Source organism: Actinia tenebrosa, unplaced genomic scaffold (assembly GCF_029948245.1).
Source record: "Actinia tenebrosa isolate PJP-AT-01 unplaced genomic scaffold, QUT_ActTen_1.0 PGA_scaffold10__47_contigs__length_13832649, whole genome shotgun sequence".
NCBI classification, from domain to species: Eukaryota; Metazoa; Cnidaria; class Anthozoa; order Actiniaria; family Actiniidae; genus Actinia; species Actinia tenebrosa.
This window is the reverse complement of record NW_028292570.1, coordinates 8,195,422-8,212,809: the sequence shown is the minus strand read 5'-3', so window position 1 is coordinate 8,212,809 and position 17,388 is coordinate 8,195,422. Positions and strand designations below refer to the sequence as shown.

The 17,388-nt window shown below is 38.6% G+C and overlaps 1 protein-coding gene across 2 annotated transcripts in view; it reads right to left on the bottom strand.

Moving 5' to 3' along the window:
* LOC116302090 (cytoskeleton-associated protein 5) overlaps positions 1–17,388 on the bottom strand; it is a 40,712-nt gene that overhangs the window by 4,892 nt on the left and 18,432 nt on the right. For both annotated transcript variants that reach the window (XM_089026763.1, XM_089026764.1), the window contains exons 23-40: positions 16,426–16,501; positions 14,896–14,994; positions 13,474–13,587; positions 12,661–12,789; positions 11,467–11,661; positions 10,887–11,099; positions 9,818–9,922; positions 8,767–8,919; positions 8,194–8,421; positions 7,248–7,383; positions 6,938–7,131; positions 5,700–5,863; positions 4,409–4,585; positions 3,171–3,348; positions 2,060–2,367; positions 1,542–1,638; positions 683–871; positions 21–194 (exon numbers count right to left, since the gene is read on the bottom strand). In XM_089026763.1, coding sequence (XP_088882889.1) covers positions 21–194; positions 683–871; positions 1,542–1,638; positions 2,060–2,367; positions 3,171–3,348; positions 4,409–4,585; positions 5,700–5,863; positions 6,938–7,131; positions 7,248–7,383; positions 8,194–8,421; positions 8,767–8,919; positions 9,818–9,922; positions 10,887–11,099; positions 11,467–11,661; positions 12,661–12,789; positions 13,474–13,587; positions 14,896–14,994; positions 16,426–16,501 — 2,929 coding nt within the window. The remainder of the gene's footprint in view (positions 1–20; positions 195–682; positions 872–1,541; positions 1,639–2,059; positions 2,368–3,170; positions 3,349–4,408; positions 4,586–5,699; positions 5,864–6,937; positions 7,132–7,247; positions 7,384–8,193; positions 8,422–8,766; positions 8,920–9,817; positions 9,923–10,886; positions 11,100–11,466; positions 11,662–12,660; positions 12,790–13,473; positions 13,588–14,895; positions 14,995–16,425; positions 16,502–17,388) is intronic.

Genomic DNA, 17,388 nt, shown 5'->3' with positions numbered 1-17,388 from the left:
GAAAGAAAAAATCAGTTTACCTCCACCCCTTGTAGTAGATCTGGAGCGTTGGATTTCTTATTCTTGTCATCTTCAGAGCTACCATTGACTTGGGAGCTCGTAGATGGTTTATAACCAGTCTTGAGAACTTTATGTAGGTACGCTGTCACTTCACTTTGTTCGGCGTCCTCTATAAGGTTCGTACATGCCAAAATCTACAAGAACATTAATTATTAAGGAGTGAATATCACTATGAAGCTGATGATGATAATGGTGATGATAATGAAGAAGAAAACTGATGGTGATGATGACTGATGATGATTATGATAATGGTGATGATGATGATGAAGACGATGAGTGATGGTGGTGATTGACGGTGATGATGATGATAGTAATGATGGTAATGGTGATGATGATAAAGACAATGAATGATGGTGACATGGTCGATGATCATGAAGGTGATGATGGCGATGACTGATGATAGCGGTGATGATGATAGTGATGATGATTATCAAGACGATGGCTGATGATGGTAATGATGGTGATGATGATGGTGGTGATGATGATCATGATGATCATGATGATGATAGTGGTGACGATGATAAAGACGATGGCTGATGGTGACATGGTTGATGATGGTGGTGATGGTGATGATGGCGATGACTGATGATTAGTCAGTAATATAGAATACTCGAGTACTTACATCAATGCCTTTGAGCTTGGCTAATGAATGTAGTATGGTTCGTATGGTCCTGAGGGGAGTATCATCAGCACGTGATTTCCACACCTGAGGAGGATGCATCACTAAGAACTTGTGTACATCCACAAGAACCTGGTCTGCCTTGATGTCACTGATGATGGCAGGTAAGGAACGGACCATCTTCCACAATGCCTGATGGGGATAGAAAAAGTGGCGTGGTACATAGCACTTAGTGACAGGGCAGAAAAAAGGTTTTTGGCCTTTCGCCATAAGGACAGCTATACGTATTTAAGCTCAATATTTTGCTGAGCGTATCATCGCAATCTGATCGGCTGACAGCTACGATCAATAAGAGGACAGACACATAGAATAATGAATCGCTCGCACACGGATTCAGTGTGCGATTCAATCCATTTTTTTTCTTCAAACTTTTTCTTGTTTTAAAAAGTTTTTATTTCTATTTTATTGCAAAAAAAAAAAAAAAAAAAAAAAAACAACAACAAAAAAACAAATAAGTGGAAAATAGTCTAGTTTCTCAACCAATCCGATTTATTGAATTGCTTAATATTTTGCACTCCGTTAATGTAATGTATTCAGAAAATATAATCTATTGTATTAGTGTGATTCACTGTATTTTTATGAGTACATTACATCAACTCCTTGCTATGCAGGCTCTCCCTTACCCCCCTCCACCCACACGCCCCTTGGCTACGCCACTGGTTGGCGTGTTTCTCACACTCTTAAAGTGCGGCTCGAATTCTGATAGTGTGCTTAAAGTACACCCCTCTCTTGAGCCCTCCCCTTCGCTATGCCTCTTGTGAGTGTTTTGGCTCAGATTCTGATAGTGTGCTAAAGTACTCACCTTCATGACGAGTTCCATGAATTTAGGAGAACTGAGTGAGTTTCCTGCTTGTCCCTGCAGCATCTTGACACTTTCTTGCAACAGCCTTATTAGAGCACTGAGAATAATAACATTAAACAATAACACGTTAAACTTGGTTCCTGAGCACAGTGCTCGAGGGTATGTGCTTATGTACCCACGCCAGAATTCAGGAATATGTATTGTGCTAGTGTTAAGTCGTGTACTGTGAATTACTGAGAGATCTAAAAATAAAACCTTGCAGTATTTCGGAATGCAGCTCAATTTGGAGGACATAATAGGTTTCCAATTCTCAGGATATTATTATTTTTTTGTCCTCCTTTTAGAAACGTTCTGAGGTTGAGAAATAAACTGTGTCGAATTTGCATTACAGTGCATCGTGGTTGTGTTTTGGGGTACGATATAGGCGCCATCTTGGAAAAATGCCCCCTGAAAGTCCCACAATGCAATGTTCTGCAAGCTGTACCCCGTCGAAATGGATAATAACTCGTTGTCCTTACCCTAAACACACAGTAGGATCAGTCTTCTGTATAATCTTAGCCATCAATACATTCACAGCTCTAATAATCTGCGGCCCATCTTCCAGCTTCGCCAACCTCTCGTCTAGTATCGCTGTAATCAAGACCTGAGCCAGTTGCTTAAGGGTGTCACGTGACACGGTCTTGGCCAGCGGTTCGTTGCAGAATAGCGTCAGCATGGCGTTGATCAGACAGTTGATCAGTCTAGTGATGGTTTGTTCTGATTGGTCTTCATTGCTGAGGTGAGTTGTCAGGATGATGTTGAGTTGCAGAGCAGCGGCATTTAAGAACTATAAAGAGAAAAAAATACCTGGACCTGTCAATCATTATAGTCAGAAACTTATCAGGGGGTTGAAATGTGTAACACTTTAAACGTGCTCCAGAATATCCAGATATGCTAAAAGACCGTTTTCTCAAGGTTGTGCGCGCATCCAACTTGACGGGCCACAAAACTGAAAAACGCAAATTCAGTAAAATTGAGAAGACAGTTTTATATTTAAAGAGGAGAATAATCGATTTTATGAATTCTTATCGAAAACAATTTCACAGCAATGCATGATAATACTTGTGTTCTGGTATCGTGGCCCATCAAGTTCCTTAAATTTGGATGCGCACGCAACCTTGAAAAAACGGTCTATTAGGATTTTTGATTCCATATTTGGAATCATAAATTTGGTTTCAAAATGGCTGCTTCTCTCACATATCAAACTTCTGGTTATCTGAGGATGGTCACTGCCAGGGTTTCTTTACGTCCTCAGTGGTTCTTTCACGTCCTTCTGATATTAGAGAGTTTAAGATTCTCGTTTACGGCAAACGTGAAACGTCAATTCACCATTAGAAAATTCTTTCAAATTAGTGAAAAGGAATAGCAAAAATCTCCAAGTAGTAGATCAACAAAAGAATACTTGTCTTTGTTACCCCTTTGTCGAGAAGGTTTGTAAAAGGTAAAGTGAAATGCAGGGAAACGATGAAAACGTGGTCACGTTTGCCGTTTGCGGGAAGGAAAAACTGGAATCTTAATCAGCCTATTGGTTAATGATGAAGTGCTATTAAAGTAATCATCAGACCCTTTCTTTAGATGAAGAACACATACCTGATCAACATGTTTGACTATCTCTCCCCCAGTCTTATTCCTAATAACGACCTCCAGTTGCACAAGAGCTTGGGTACCAGCACTGACGTCACTGCTAGCGATCTGGGAGATGACGTAATTGAGAGCTGCGGGGGCTGAAGTCCTACTGAACACTCCGAGATGTGGGGACGCAGGTGTCCTTGAAAACAAATCAAAAGTTAGTAAGCCAGTTTGGGAGCCGAGGCAGAGTCGATAAAATAGACCTCCTCGGCTCTGACATGTTTACTATTTCAGACCATGTGTCATTCCCTCGAGTATCATTTCTTTGTTTAACGGTTTCACATGAGGAGACACATGAATATGGATACAACTCAAACAAAGAATCTTATTCTCAAGACCACGTGTCATTCCCTAGAGTATCATTTCTTTGTTTAATGGTTGCACATGAGAAGACATATGAATGTGGATACAACTCAAACAAAGAATCTTATTCTCAAGACCACGTGTCATTCCCTAGAGTATCATTTCTTTCTTTAACAGTTACACATGAGAAGACACATGAATATGAATACAACTCAAACAAAGAATCTTATTCTCAAGACCACGTGTCATTCCCTAGAGTATCATTTCTTTGTTTAATGGTTGCACATGAGAAGACATATGAATGTGGATACAACTCAAACAAAGAATCTTATTCTCAAGACCACGTGTCATTCCCTAGAGTATCATTTCTTTGTTTAATGGTTGCACATGAGAAGACACATGAATATGGATACAACTCAAACAAAGAATCTTATTCTAAAGGGAATGACACATGGACTGAAATGGGACAATATTACGCTCGAGCGCTCCAGAGCCGAGGAGGTCTATTGAATGGTAGAGTAAAGGCAATGTTCTCTAGAAGAAATCCCTTATTTAGTTTTGTGTCTGTTGAGTAAGTATAGTATAGACTTACTTAGTGTTGGGTCTGTGGATAGGTTCACTGATCAACTGGTTTAATAGTAGGTATAGTATTTATAGTATAGACTTACTTAGTGTTGGGTCTGTGGATGGGTTCACTGATCAACTGGTTTAATAGTAGGTATAGTATGTATAGTATAGACTTACTTAGTGTTGGGTCTATGGATAGGTTCACTGATCAACTGGTTTAATAGTAGGTATAGTATGTATAGTATAGACTTACTTAGTGTTGGGTCTGTGGATGGGTTCACTGATCAACTGGTTTAATAGTAGGTATAGTATGTATAGTATAGACTTACTTAGTGTTGGGTCTGTGGATAGGCTCACTGATCAAGTCATCAACAGATGTTTCATGTGACACGAGGTTGGGTAAGATTACTTCATGGACATTTTTTTCATCTTCTATGGAATCGTAGTCTATCTGGAATTCACGCGTGATGTTATCTTCTCTCTTCGAAGGAGGTGCTGTTACTGGTCTACAATATCAAACCAAACTTATCAATTTATATATTTTAAAACCATAATTCCCCGTACGGGGCTCTAGATCTTCCGTGAGGTTCCCTCCACACACACTACCAATACATTCATTATTTACGACACACAACAATTAGCTCATATGCCGATTTTTTACGAAGGGAGAAAAATCTGAGAGAGCAAAGCGTCAAACTAACTTATCTCACATTTACTGTGCGAACACACTAACCGGGACCTCTTGAATAAAACTGACCAATCAGATAACAGTAAAATAGACCGAGATTGAACTGATAACATGCGTTAGCAAATCAGATTATCACGTTCTCACGCTCTTATTATATCGATGCGCTATCTGATTGGCTGGTTAAATATATTGAACTAAATGTCGCAATATGATTGGTTAATGATACTAATTTATCCTAGTGGACTCGGTTGGAGTATCCGCACAGTAATCCACAACTGTAAGCATGAACTACATAGCTGTAAGAGACAGCGCTAAGCAACCGATGCCAGCAGGAAATAAAATAGACCCTTTTCGAGTTCCAAATTACCGCTGTGTTACTTGTTTACAAGCATGGTTGGCGTAGCGGTGTGAGCGCTCGACACTCACCAATGCGACCCGAGTTTGAGTCCCGCCGGGTTTGGTGTTGTATATGAGTAGAGTTGTTTGTTGGTTCACTCCTGTGCTTCGAGGGTTTTTCGGGTTCTCCGGTTTTCCTCCCTCCGCAAAAATCAACTTCTAAATTCTAATTCGATCACGGAATGAGGGCCACAGGTTTGTTAGCCATTGGCTATTAAGTGCTACTCTCGTGAAAAAAGGACAGTTTTTCTTACAGACTCATTTACTCAGGGTTAGCCTTGTACCAGTGTCTAAATAATCACAAATACCAACGGTAAAGTAAAGAATGCACAACTCCAACAATACAAACACTTAGAAATTCGAGGGACCTTGACTGGAACACGCGAATATTCTACACAAAATCGAGGCTAAGCCTGAGTAAATGAGTCTGTAATCAAGAAACACAGCGGTAATTTGGAACTCGAAAAGGGTCTATTGAGAATGGCACTGCAAGGCTGTTTGTTGTAGGAGGGGAGGGGTGGGGAGATAAACCTTACCTTGCTATGTTAGCTTTGTTTGCTTGTTTCTTTTCAGTGTTATCATTTGCTGATCCACGTCCCCTAGCAACAGCCTTGGGTTCTTCACTGCCAGCAGTCGCAGGTCTGTTCTTGGATGATCGCTTGATACGCTCCTCTAGGTAGCTGAGGTCTTTCTCATTCAACTAAATATTTCAATCATAACATGGAAAAGTTAACAAATAGACATCAGTTTTTATGTCTGTAAATTGCGTCATCACATTGTCAAAGTAGTGTGGATCTGCATAGAGCGGATGCAATTAAACCGTGAAACAAAACTCAACCAGAACATTTATTAAACAAAAGACACAAATGGTCTCTTGTGTATTTGTCTTTGTATGATGAATGCTTTGGTTGAGTGATAGCAACTATTAGTCACTAAATAGATACTATTAGTTAGTATTTAGTATGATTTTATTTCACGGTTTAATTGCATCCGCTCTACTACTTTGACAATGTGATGACGAAATTTATCTTCAATTAGAGGACAGACACAAAAAACTGATGTCTACTTGTTTTTCACAATAACAAAAACGATAAGAACTTCTTATTTTTAGCGATCAACCAACGGTAAGGGCGCGCGCTCGTTGACGTCAACCTTATCTGTCTGTCCTCTTATTGATGATAAAAAATAGCCAATCAGCGCGCGATAAATTTGTAAGTTATTGTAAAAATTAAAATTGCAGTTTTTTGTAGGGTTCTCATTGTAGCCCTGGGCCCAGTTGTACGAAGCCTGGATAGCGCTATCCGACAGATAAATCTTATCCAGTTGATAAATTTATTGAATAACAGCTTTGACTTATCCACTGGATGAGGATTTATCCGTCGGATAGCGCTATCCAGGCTTCGTACAACCAAGCCTTTCGTATCTTCTCTCAGGTTAAAACATATATCTTTCCCTTGAGTATGATTACAAAATATTTTTTCATACGCAAATGTCCCTTTATATGTTAATCATAAAAGAACAATTCTCAAGGGAATGACGAGTGGTCTAAAATGGACAATTTGCATACAAAGGTCTATAGACATGCACTGTGGTGTGTAATTCTTGTGTTGAGGGCAGGAGTCTCCCTCGCATCCGTTTTTAGTGTCGGTCGTCACGCAACGCTCCCTCCCCACAAGGAGAGGGTGCGTTGCGTGACGACCGACACTAAAAACGGATGCGAGGGAGACTAAGGGCTGGAGAAAGAAAGCGACATTCTTAACATGTTGTGACGTACCCTTCCAGCATATTTATAGACCGTATCTCCCACCAGGAAAAAGGCTTCTACCACGGTATTAAGAGCAGCGTTGCGCACACCATTATCTCGATCACCGATGTGGGATGCTATGTTAGCAATGACTTTGGGAGGTGTTGGTTGGCACACATTCATGCCGTATACTTGAATAAGGCACCCCAGCTCCTCAAGACATTCTATAAAAATGAGTTAAATTGGTAAGCAACCTTGAGTAAACGGTCAAATGGAGAAAATGCTGCTGCTGTTGATCTATGATTATTAGGAATGTGGTTGAGTGCATTAGTGTCCTTACCCATTCTAGTCTTGGAATTCTTGGAGGTGAGTCCTTCAGTAACGTAGGTAAACATCTTGCTTGCTGGGTAGATCTTGGTCAACAGTTTAAAAAGCTTACGAATCATTTTTCTGATGACATCTTTAGGGTCACCAACCTGTTGTGAAAAAGATGAATCAAAGACTTAAGAACATAGATAATGACAATAAAAAATGAAAATGTCTTGATATGGCGAACTGAAAATATGATAAAATTGGTGATGATGATGATGGCAATGATGGTGGCGAGGATGATGATGGTGATGATGATGATGGTGTGGTGATGATGATGATGGCAATAGTGACAATGATGGGGATGGTGGTCACAATGATGGTGATAGTATAATGATAGAATGAATAATACAATAGTTGATGATGGATGACAATGTTGATGGTGATGATAATGGTGATGGTAAAAGTCTTCTCGGATAAGGACTTTAAACCGTAGGCCTTGTTCTCCCAACCATTCCTAACCTGCAGTGAAATGGGACACATAAAATAACCTGTTGAATTATTCGTATAAGAGTAGGGGATGGTCTCCCGGTTCAACAGCCTATCCCAATCTGGAGGCATTAATACTAACATACTAATAAATCACTCATGATTGTAAGCTGCACGGCTGCTAATAGCGCCTTAATATGCAGCCCGTAAAGTCCTCCACTGGTCATAATTGTAAAGCGCACTGAGACCATGTGAAATGCGCTATAGAAGCACCCCATTATTTTTTTTTTTAATGACAATGATGATGATGAATATAGAGGTGACAATGATGGTGACGGTATATTGATTAAGATGAATAATACAATAGTTGATGATGGTGATGATGATAATGATGATGATGGTGATGACGATGATATTAATGGTGATATTGATGAATATAGTAATGATGTTGACATGATAGTAAGTTGGTTATCCTGGTAAAGACTCACCTTCTGTATAAGGTATGGTATAAAGCTACAAGCCTCATGTTCCACCATCTGGTACCCTGACTCAGCCAACATAGTAAACAAGGCATCCAGGAATTCCAGACACTTCACCAGTACAGTGGTGTTGGTATCAAAGAACCTTAGGGTGACGTACTTCAGGATGAGATCTAAGGATTGAATGGCTTCTGTCTTGTATGGTGGGTCTTCATCATCACTTGGAGGGGTTACAGCCTGTACGGGGTGTTTAAGAGAAAACTCAAATTTCATTGAACCTGTAAACAACCTCTGGCCTGACCTAAATCAGGGCACAGCTAACTCATAGATTGAACCCTAAAACGACCTCTGGGCTGATCTAAGTCAGGGCATGGCTAACTCACAGATTGAACCCTGAAACAACCTCTGGGCTGTTCTGAGTAAGGGCACAGCTAACTCACAGATGGAATTTGGATTTGGCTGGTTAGGTTTTGAAGAGGGAACAAATAAAACCCAGTGAAAAACCCTTGAACCAAAGCAGAGACTTAACAAACTCTAGAAGTCAAAACTGAGACCCAAAGCATTGATTTAAAAAATTCCCACCTGTTGTAAAGCATTCAGTGCGTTGACTTGTTGCTTGAAATCATGTGGATGAAACAAGTTGGTAAAAATTGCCTTCCCAAAACAAGGCCTCATCTGTTCTTTTAGCTGCTCTATGTATTCTTCTCTTGGAGTTGTGAAGTTCCACTTCATCACCTGTCATCAAACATTGGAATTATATGTGTGAGAATTTTTAATGCTTCCTTGAAGCCTTTGGACAATACTACTTGCAGGTTACTCTCTCAAAAGCAGAGGTTATGTGCATGGTAATGCATTTAATTTATACTGTGGTCATGGGTGTGACAGTTGTAACCTTAGTCATCGTCATCATCGTGATTCCAGTCAAAAAAATGATTAACATCACCAAAGTCATCATCACTATCACCACCATCATCATCATCATCATCACACCCTTACCACGACCACCATCATCATCACTATCACCACCACCACCACCACCATCATGATAACCATCATCACTATCATCATCAACATCACCACCACTACCATCATTATCCCTATCATCACTATGATCACCACCACCATCATGATAACCATCATCACTTTCATCATCATCATCACCATCATTGCCATCATCATCATCACTATGATCACTACCACCACCATCATCATCACCACCACCATCATCATCACCACCACCACACCAACAGCAGCCTGTGTGACAAATAGCATTTGTAAGCACTTGTTTCTTACTAGGAAGACAGTATTATATACTACATACCTTGAGTTCCTTCACATCTCTTATTCTATTTGTAAGCACTTGTTTCTTACTAGGAAGACAGTATTATATACTACATACCTTGAGTTCCTTCTCATCTCTTATTCTATATGTAAGCACTTGTTTCTTACTAGGAAGACAGTATTATATACTACATACCTTGAGTTCCTTCTCATCTCTTATTCTATTTGTAAGCACTTGTTTCTTACTAGGAAGACAGTATTATATACTACATACCTTGAGTTCCTTCTCATCTCTTATTCTATTTGTAAGCACTTGTTTCTTACTAGGAAGACAGTATTATATACTACATACCTTGAGTTCCTTCTCATCTCTTATTCTATTGTCCTTCCCCAGGTTACGTATTAATGGAGGTCCCAGTTCTTCTGCATCTGCTGCTGCTTGAGCTTTCTTTTTGCTCTGAAAAAACAAACGAACAAATAAATAACGCACAGTTATTTAATATGCATTGAATACAAAAACCCTGTCAATAAGCCAGTTCATAGTTTAAGAATCTTTTTCAGTGTTCATGCGATTTTATTCCGAATTTCTCACCTTCTTTTGCTTGAACCTTCTTTTGTTCACAATTAAACAAGAAGGTGAGAAATTCGGGATAAAATCACATGCGCACTGAAAATGATTCTTAAACTGGCTTATACCGCCACCCGGTTAGCTCAGTTGGCAAGAGCGTCTGTCTGTTGTGCGGGAGGCCGTGGTTCAAGCTCGGCCGGACCAACACTCAGGGTCTTAAAATAACTGAGGAGAAGGTGCTGCCTTTGTAATTACATCTGCAAATGGTTAGACCTTCAAGCCTTCTCGGACAAGGACTTAAAACTGGGCCCTGTCTCCCAACCCTTCCTAACCAAAAGTAAATGGGGGACATAAAAGAACCTGTTGAATCATTCGTATAAGAGTAGGGGATTGACTCCAGGTTCAACTGCCTATCCCAATCTGGAGGCATTAATACTAACATACTAACAAATCACTCATGATTGTAAGCTATACGGCTGCTACTAGCGCCTAAATACGCAGCCCGTAAAGTCCTCCACTGGTCATGATTGTGAAGCGATTGAGACCATGTAAAATGCACTATATAAGAACCCCGTCATTATTATACCCCCTGGTAAAATCACAGTTTTTCTTCATTTTTTCCTGGGGGATGGGAGGGGGGTCATATCCTATCAAACCAATTTTTGGCCAGCTAAAATTGTATTCTGGTGATATGTAACAGTAAGTTAGTAGTGTATAGATACTGTTTTTGATGACAACTGTTATCATAATTATAATTATGCAGTTTGCAATACTGTAGCTCATATACTTGTAATTACCCAATAAAGGATATCATTATTTAAAAAATTAAAAATATATACTAAAAAATACATACTGTTTTTGCAGGTTTGCTCTGTACAGCTGACTTGGGTCTTTTTGATCCACCACTAGATGCAGCAGCGCTGGTGGCAGACTGAGAAGAACTTCCATTATCTGATGATGATTTACTCTCTGCAGCCTTCTTAGATTTGCCAGTGCTCTTAGTTGGCTCTGGTACAGTTCCACGCAGTTTTTCTAAAATGCCTTGGACAGTTGGCTTAGATACAGGCTAAAAAGAAGAAATATATGCTATATATAATATATGATATACAAACCTACCCTAGCCAGTAAATGTCCCTTCCCAACTCCACCCTAGACAGTCAATGTCCCTTCCCACCCCACCTCACCCTAGACAGTAAGTGTCCCTTCCCCACCCCACCCTAGACAGTTAGTGTCCCTTCCCACCCCACCCTAGACAGTCAGTGTCCCTTCCCCACCCCACCCTAGACAGTAAGTGTCCCTTCCCAACCCCACCCCAGGAGGTCAATGTACCCTGCCTCACCCTACCCTAGACAGCCCCCAAACCATGGCTTGTTTATTCATTACACTACCCCACCCTACCCTAGACCCCACCCTACCCTAGACAGCCACCATACCTTCAGTTTATTGGCTTGTTTAATCATTGCATCATATCCAAGGTGTGCCATGACACAGGGTACAACAGCTTGTGCCTTCTTCCTTACATCACCATTACGGTCCTCCAGACAGGCATACAATGGTTGTACTATCGTCACAACAGATGGTGGGTGGGATTTCTCTTCTGGTAGTTTCTCCTCCAACCATCCAAGCACCTGTAGGGTGTTATTCATGAAAAACGTTGTTAAAATATCTGTCAAGGTTTGAGCAAGATTCAGGAATCGTTAGCAAAGGAAAGGCAAAGATTTAACCGGACAAGTTCTGGCCGCAATTGTTCATCATTTATAGCCCTGTGCCTGGTTGTATGAAGCCTGGATAGCGCTATCCGGCAGAAGAATCCTTATCCAGTGGATAAGTCGATGCTGTTATCCAATAAATTTATCCACTGGATAAGATTTATCTGTGGGATAGCGCTATCCAGGCTTCGTACAACCGGACCCTGTGGTACAGGTGAAACTGATGTACTGCTGTCCTTTAAAAAAGGTGCAGTACTTAAGGGTAAATTGGAAATGTAGTCCAACAATTTCTTTTATTGACATTAGTCTACTGCTGAATGAACTGTTGTTATTTGTCTAGATCATAAAGTGTCAAAAAAAAAAAAAAAAAGAAAGAAAAAGAAAAAAAATAACAGCAATAAGACGTAAAATCAAATGAAATTTCAATTTGCTTTTTTTTCATAAAAGTTGTAAACATTCCAAGTTCTCATTACATATTCTGTAACTGTTTTTATGACTTTGAAATGCTGAGGTTTTTCAATATTCTGTGAACTTAGAATTTTCAACAACATTCCCCTTCACGGTTCCCTGTGCCATCTTGAAAGGTAGTCGTGCCTTTGCATAGAAGCGAGACGACGGGGGGCATGCAAAGTTAGGGACCTTTTTTAACACCTTGAACAATATTCACATGTCTCTATCATTGCAAGCTCACCATTCGTCTCTCTTCTATGCAAAGGCACGGCTACCTTTAGAGATGGCGCAGGGAACTGTGAAGGGGACTATTGGTTGTGAGTTGGTTTTTACTGCTGCCAGTCAAGAATATAAAAGGTGCCGACTGATTATATTTGATTGTCAGCAGCATGAAAAACCAAATTTCAGCATGCAGCTTGTAACTACTAAGTTCGCAGAATATAGAAAACTGTAGTAAGTTCTATTTACCTCAGTTCTCAGGACGGGATTCTCTGTACTAAGAGCACCAGATATAATCTCTCCTTCCAAGAAGAGTACAATTCCTACTTCTTTGTGCCATGCATTAAGGGCTGTTATCCCTGCCGCACGAAGATGGGGCTATATATATGAGAGAAATATTAGTATAAATAAGATTTTAAAAACTCATTAATAATTCATGAAGGAAACACAATAGAAATCATGACCATGAAGGAGGTTTTATATCTGATATAGATTCGTCTTCATTTGCATAAACTTTAACTTGGATTTTCTCTATCAAACTTGGTTCATTTCGTAAAGAATTCGGTACAGTATGAGAACATACATCAGGAGTTTTTTAAGCCGTTTAATAAACTCGCAGATCGTGTTTTATCGGGTCTAAAACCACTCGGCTACGCCTCGTGTTTTATACCCAATAAAACACTCCTGCTCGTTTGTTAAACAGTACTTAATACTTATAACTGTGTACTTCTAACATGCATTCTGATTGGTCGAAAAACTATATTGCAACATTTTAAAAGTAAGAGTATATCATCGTAAGAAAATGCTAATCAGGCGTCCACATGATTGATATAACAAAAGGATTCATTGATAATTCTTTTGTTACATCCAAGATGGTGGCTATGACATCATGCGCAAATGAAGAATACAAACGATATAAACGATAGGATAAACGCTCATGTTTTGTCCTGAAACACACAAATGTTGAGCACCCAAAGTTTGATAAATATCATTTGATGGGCTCCCTGTGGTGCAATTATGTACTGTTTTGATTTTCTAGTTGAGTGCAACTGTCGTACATACCTTAGCATCAGCCAGGGTACTGAATATTGCAGGGCCGATAGTACTCAGGTGTTTCTTAGATCCTGGACCCATAGCTGTAGCCATTGAGCCACAGATATTCAATGTAGTTATGATCTAAAAGTACACAAAATATAATGAGAATGATAATAATAATAATAATAATAGTATTTTTTTATTATAAATAAAAATAATTTAAAAAATTATTCTGCATTAATTTATAAGGTTCTACCAAAATATATTAATTACAGTTCTCACTAAGAAAGAAAAATGTATTTTGTATCTATATATAGAGGATATTACATGGGCGCGTGGAGATACGAAATTTATCTTTGAGTGTTGTAAAGATCTCTCACAAGTGAGCGCAGCAAACGATTGAGAGATTTTCAACACAAGAAGATAAATTTCGTATCTCCAAGCGCCCATGTAATATTCTGTTCATTATATAATTATCAATGAAGTATGTTTTGGCTTTTTCATGCAATTCTTTCCGCATATTTTTGAATAGCCATCGCGATGGTGTTATTTTCACACATGAAAATAACATGTTATTTTCACGTGTGAAGATATCAATTTTTCGAAATAGAGAAAAATAGATATTTCATTGGTAATTATATAATAAAGATATATATGACGTGATAATAATAATAATAATGATGAAAATATCTATTTCATAGCACCTCTTCCATAAATGTCCAGCAGCACTTTACAATCCAATCAAACTCAATTAATTTAAATACTAGTAACGTACTAGAAAATTTGAATAAAATTTAAAACTATTTCAATTTTATTGTAATACTATACTAATGTACCACTAAGTACAATGTCACTGTTAGTAATCAACATGACTGTACTTTATGGCTAGCTGATACATGTTGGTTGATAACCAATTGACATCAGATTTTTATGTGTCTGTCCTCTTATTGACAATAAATTGCGTCATCACATTGTCAAAGTAGTGTGGATCCACGAGGCGTAGCCAAATTTATCGTCAATAAGAGGACAGACACATAAAAATCTGATGTCAATTGGTTTTTTACAATAACAAAAACGATAAAAACTTCTCATTTTTAGCGATCAAAACAACCAACGGAAAGAGCGCGCGCTCGTTGACGTCAGCTTTATCTGTCTGTCCTCTTATTGATGATAAAAAATAACCAATCAGCGAGTGAGAAATTTGTAAGTTATTGTAAAACTGTTGATTGATTGTTGGCAAACACAATACTTAACCAACACATTACCTTAAGCTACACCAGTACCTTGTGTACAGTGCCTTAAGGTCAGATTAAACGGACCACACGGATTACATAAGCTGCATGGAGCATTGCAGCATGTAACCTCATGCAACGCTGTTGCGAGACCAGTTGCAGAGAAAATTGCTCTGTGTAATATCATCTTAATCTTCTTCCAAGATGATAATCTTACCAGGTTCTTGTTTGAGTCTCCAAGTCTTCCCTTTAGTGCTGTAGGGAGTTCCCCAAGCTCAGGAGTGATATACTTTGCTGTATTGATAATGTTCTGGACCTGGATTTGGACAAATAGCATTACATGGAGTAAGAGAAGCATAGATCATCAGATTCTCACAACCACAACAACCACCACCACCAACAACAACAATAAAAATACAACAACAACAACAATTCAAACTCAAATAATTTTTTCCTTTTTCCTTTGTTTTACGCCACAACCCGCTAAAAATTATAACAACATTAAATTTCAACAAGAGAAAATGAACTAAGAGAAGGAATCCCCGTGTCTGATCATGTGTACACTTTGATGCTATTTTTAGAATCATTGATGCTATTTTTAACTCGTTACCATGCTCGTGCGATAATCATGCTTCCCTTTAATGCCTCGTCTTAGGACACGAAAAGCGCCATATTTTGCTACTTCCATGACAAAAACACAGGCTTTTGTTTAATGCAAGACTGGAAGCCGCCTACCCTCAAGAAATCAACCAATCAGGTTCTTCGCTCAAAATATCTCTAAGCTAAAAATAGCATCAAACTGTGCACATGATAGTTACAAGGCTATATAGGTAGAATTCCTTCTCTTAGTTCATATTCTCTTGATTTCAATGTATGCACTTACTTCTATGCACAGGCTTTCATATGTTAAACCAACACATTTTGATGCGAATCTGGCTTGTCTTCCAAATAAGGTGCATCAACACGACTTGTTTGGCAGCAAAAAGCCAGTGCATAGAAGCATATAAACATGGTCATTCTTTTGCATGTTGTGCTATAATTGACATAGAAAACTCCAAAAAACTGGCTGTATATAATATTCTGCTCATGTGCATTACTATGCAAAGCCGTTTTACTGCAAATAATAGTCTGCTCATGCACAGTAGCATTGCATTTGTGAACATGGCTTGCTTCTCTGTCACTTTTACTGCCATTTGCATTGCTACTCGGCCACCCCAGGCAAAAAATGCGACGTGCACTTTGCAATAGACTGCCGTCCATCAAACAAATTGACGTCATTCACACGAATTTGGATCTTCCCAGATAGGCCCGGTGAGTGTGGCTCATAATACTCGTAAACATTTGACAAGTTTTGGCACCTTTTGAATCACACATGGGTGTAAATGATGTTAACGTGTTCCATTGACGGCAGTCTATTGCAAAGTGCACGTCGCGATTTTTGTCTGGGGTGGCTGCATAGTAATATAAATGGCGGTAATGGTTTGTTTGATAGGAAGCAAAAACAACCATAGCACAAAAAGAAACCAGAAAAATAATTTGAATGATAAAACAAATATCAAACTCTGTTATTACAAAATATTGTGCTTTGTTAGTGTCTGCTTTTGGCATCCACAAATAATTCCTCATCTCCACTCACAAAATACTATATCTTGCTTAACCCTGTCCAGTAATTGTTTATTACTGATCACTGATCCTTGTCCCAGTTACTGTACTCGTGGATACTCTATTATAGTTAAACTTGCATTACCTTTTCAAGACCTTCTCCTCTAACTTTCCAATTCTTGTCACTCAACATTGTGATAAGATCTGATGTGATTTCACCGCTATAAATAGAAACCAATGAAAATGAGTCCCCAATAATGAATAAATAGGGAACATGTGCAAGAGGGAAAGGAAAGAAATTCTCTCTTTTTATTATATGACAATTTTATATATAACATTTTTAGTATTTTATCTGTAATTTTAATTTATGTCTTATTTTATTTTTGTATATATTTTTAACAATTATTTCTGTTGCAGGACCCTACTGAAAATCGCTTTTGCGAGTAGGTCTCCTGGATAAATTTATTATTATTATTATTATTAATAGGAGAAAAACAAAAGACAGGAGAACAGAAAGGATAGATAAAGCAAAATTCATACAAAAGTTGAGGTGTCTCATTTCAGACCACGTGTCATTCCCTAGAATATCATTTTTTTGTTTAACAGTTGCACATGAGAAGACACATGAATATGGATACAACTCAAACAAAGAATCTTATTCTCAAGACCATGTGTCATTCCCTAGAGTATCATTTCTTTGTTTAACGGTTGCACATGAGAAGACACATGAATGTGGATACAACTCAAACAAAGAATCTTATTCTCAAGACCATGTGTCATTCCCTAGAGTATCATTTCTTTGTTTAACGGTTGCACATGAGAAGACACATGAATGAATACAACTCAAACAAAGAATCTTATTATCAAGACCACGTGTCATTCCCTAGAGTATAATTTCTTTGTTTAACGGTTGCACATGAGAAGACACATGAATATGGCTACAACTCAAACAAAGAATCTTATTCTCAAGACCATGTGTCATTCCCTAGAGTATAATTTCTTTGTTTAACTGGTTGCTCATGAGAAGACACATGAATATGAATACAACTCAAACAAAGAATCTTATTCTCAAGACCATGTGTCATTCCCTAGAGTATCATTTCTTTGT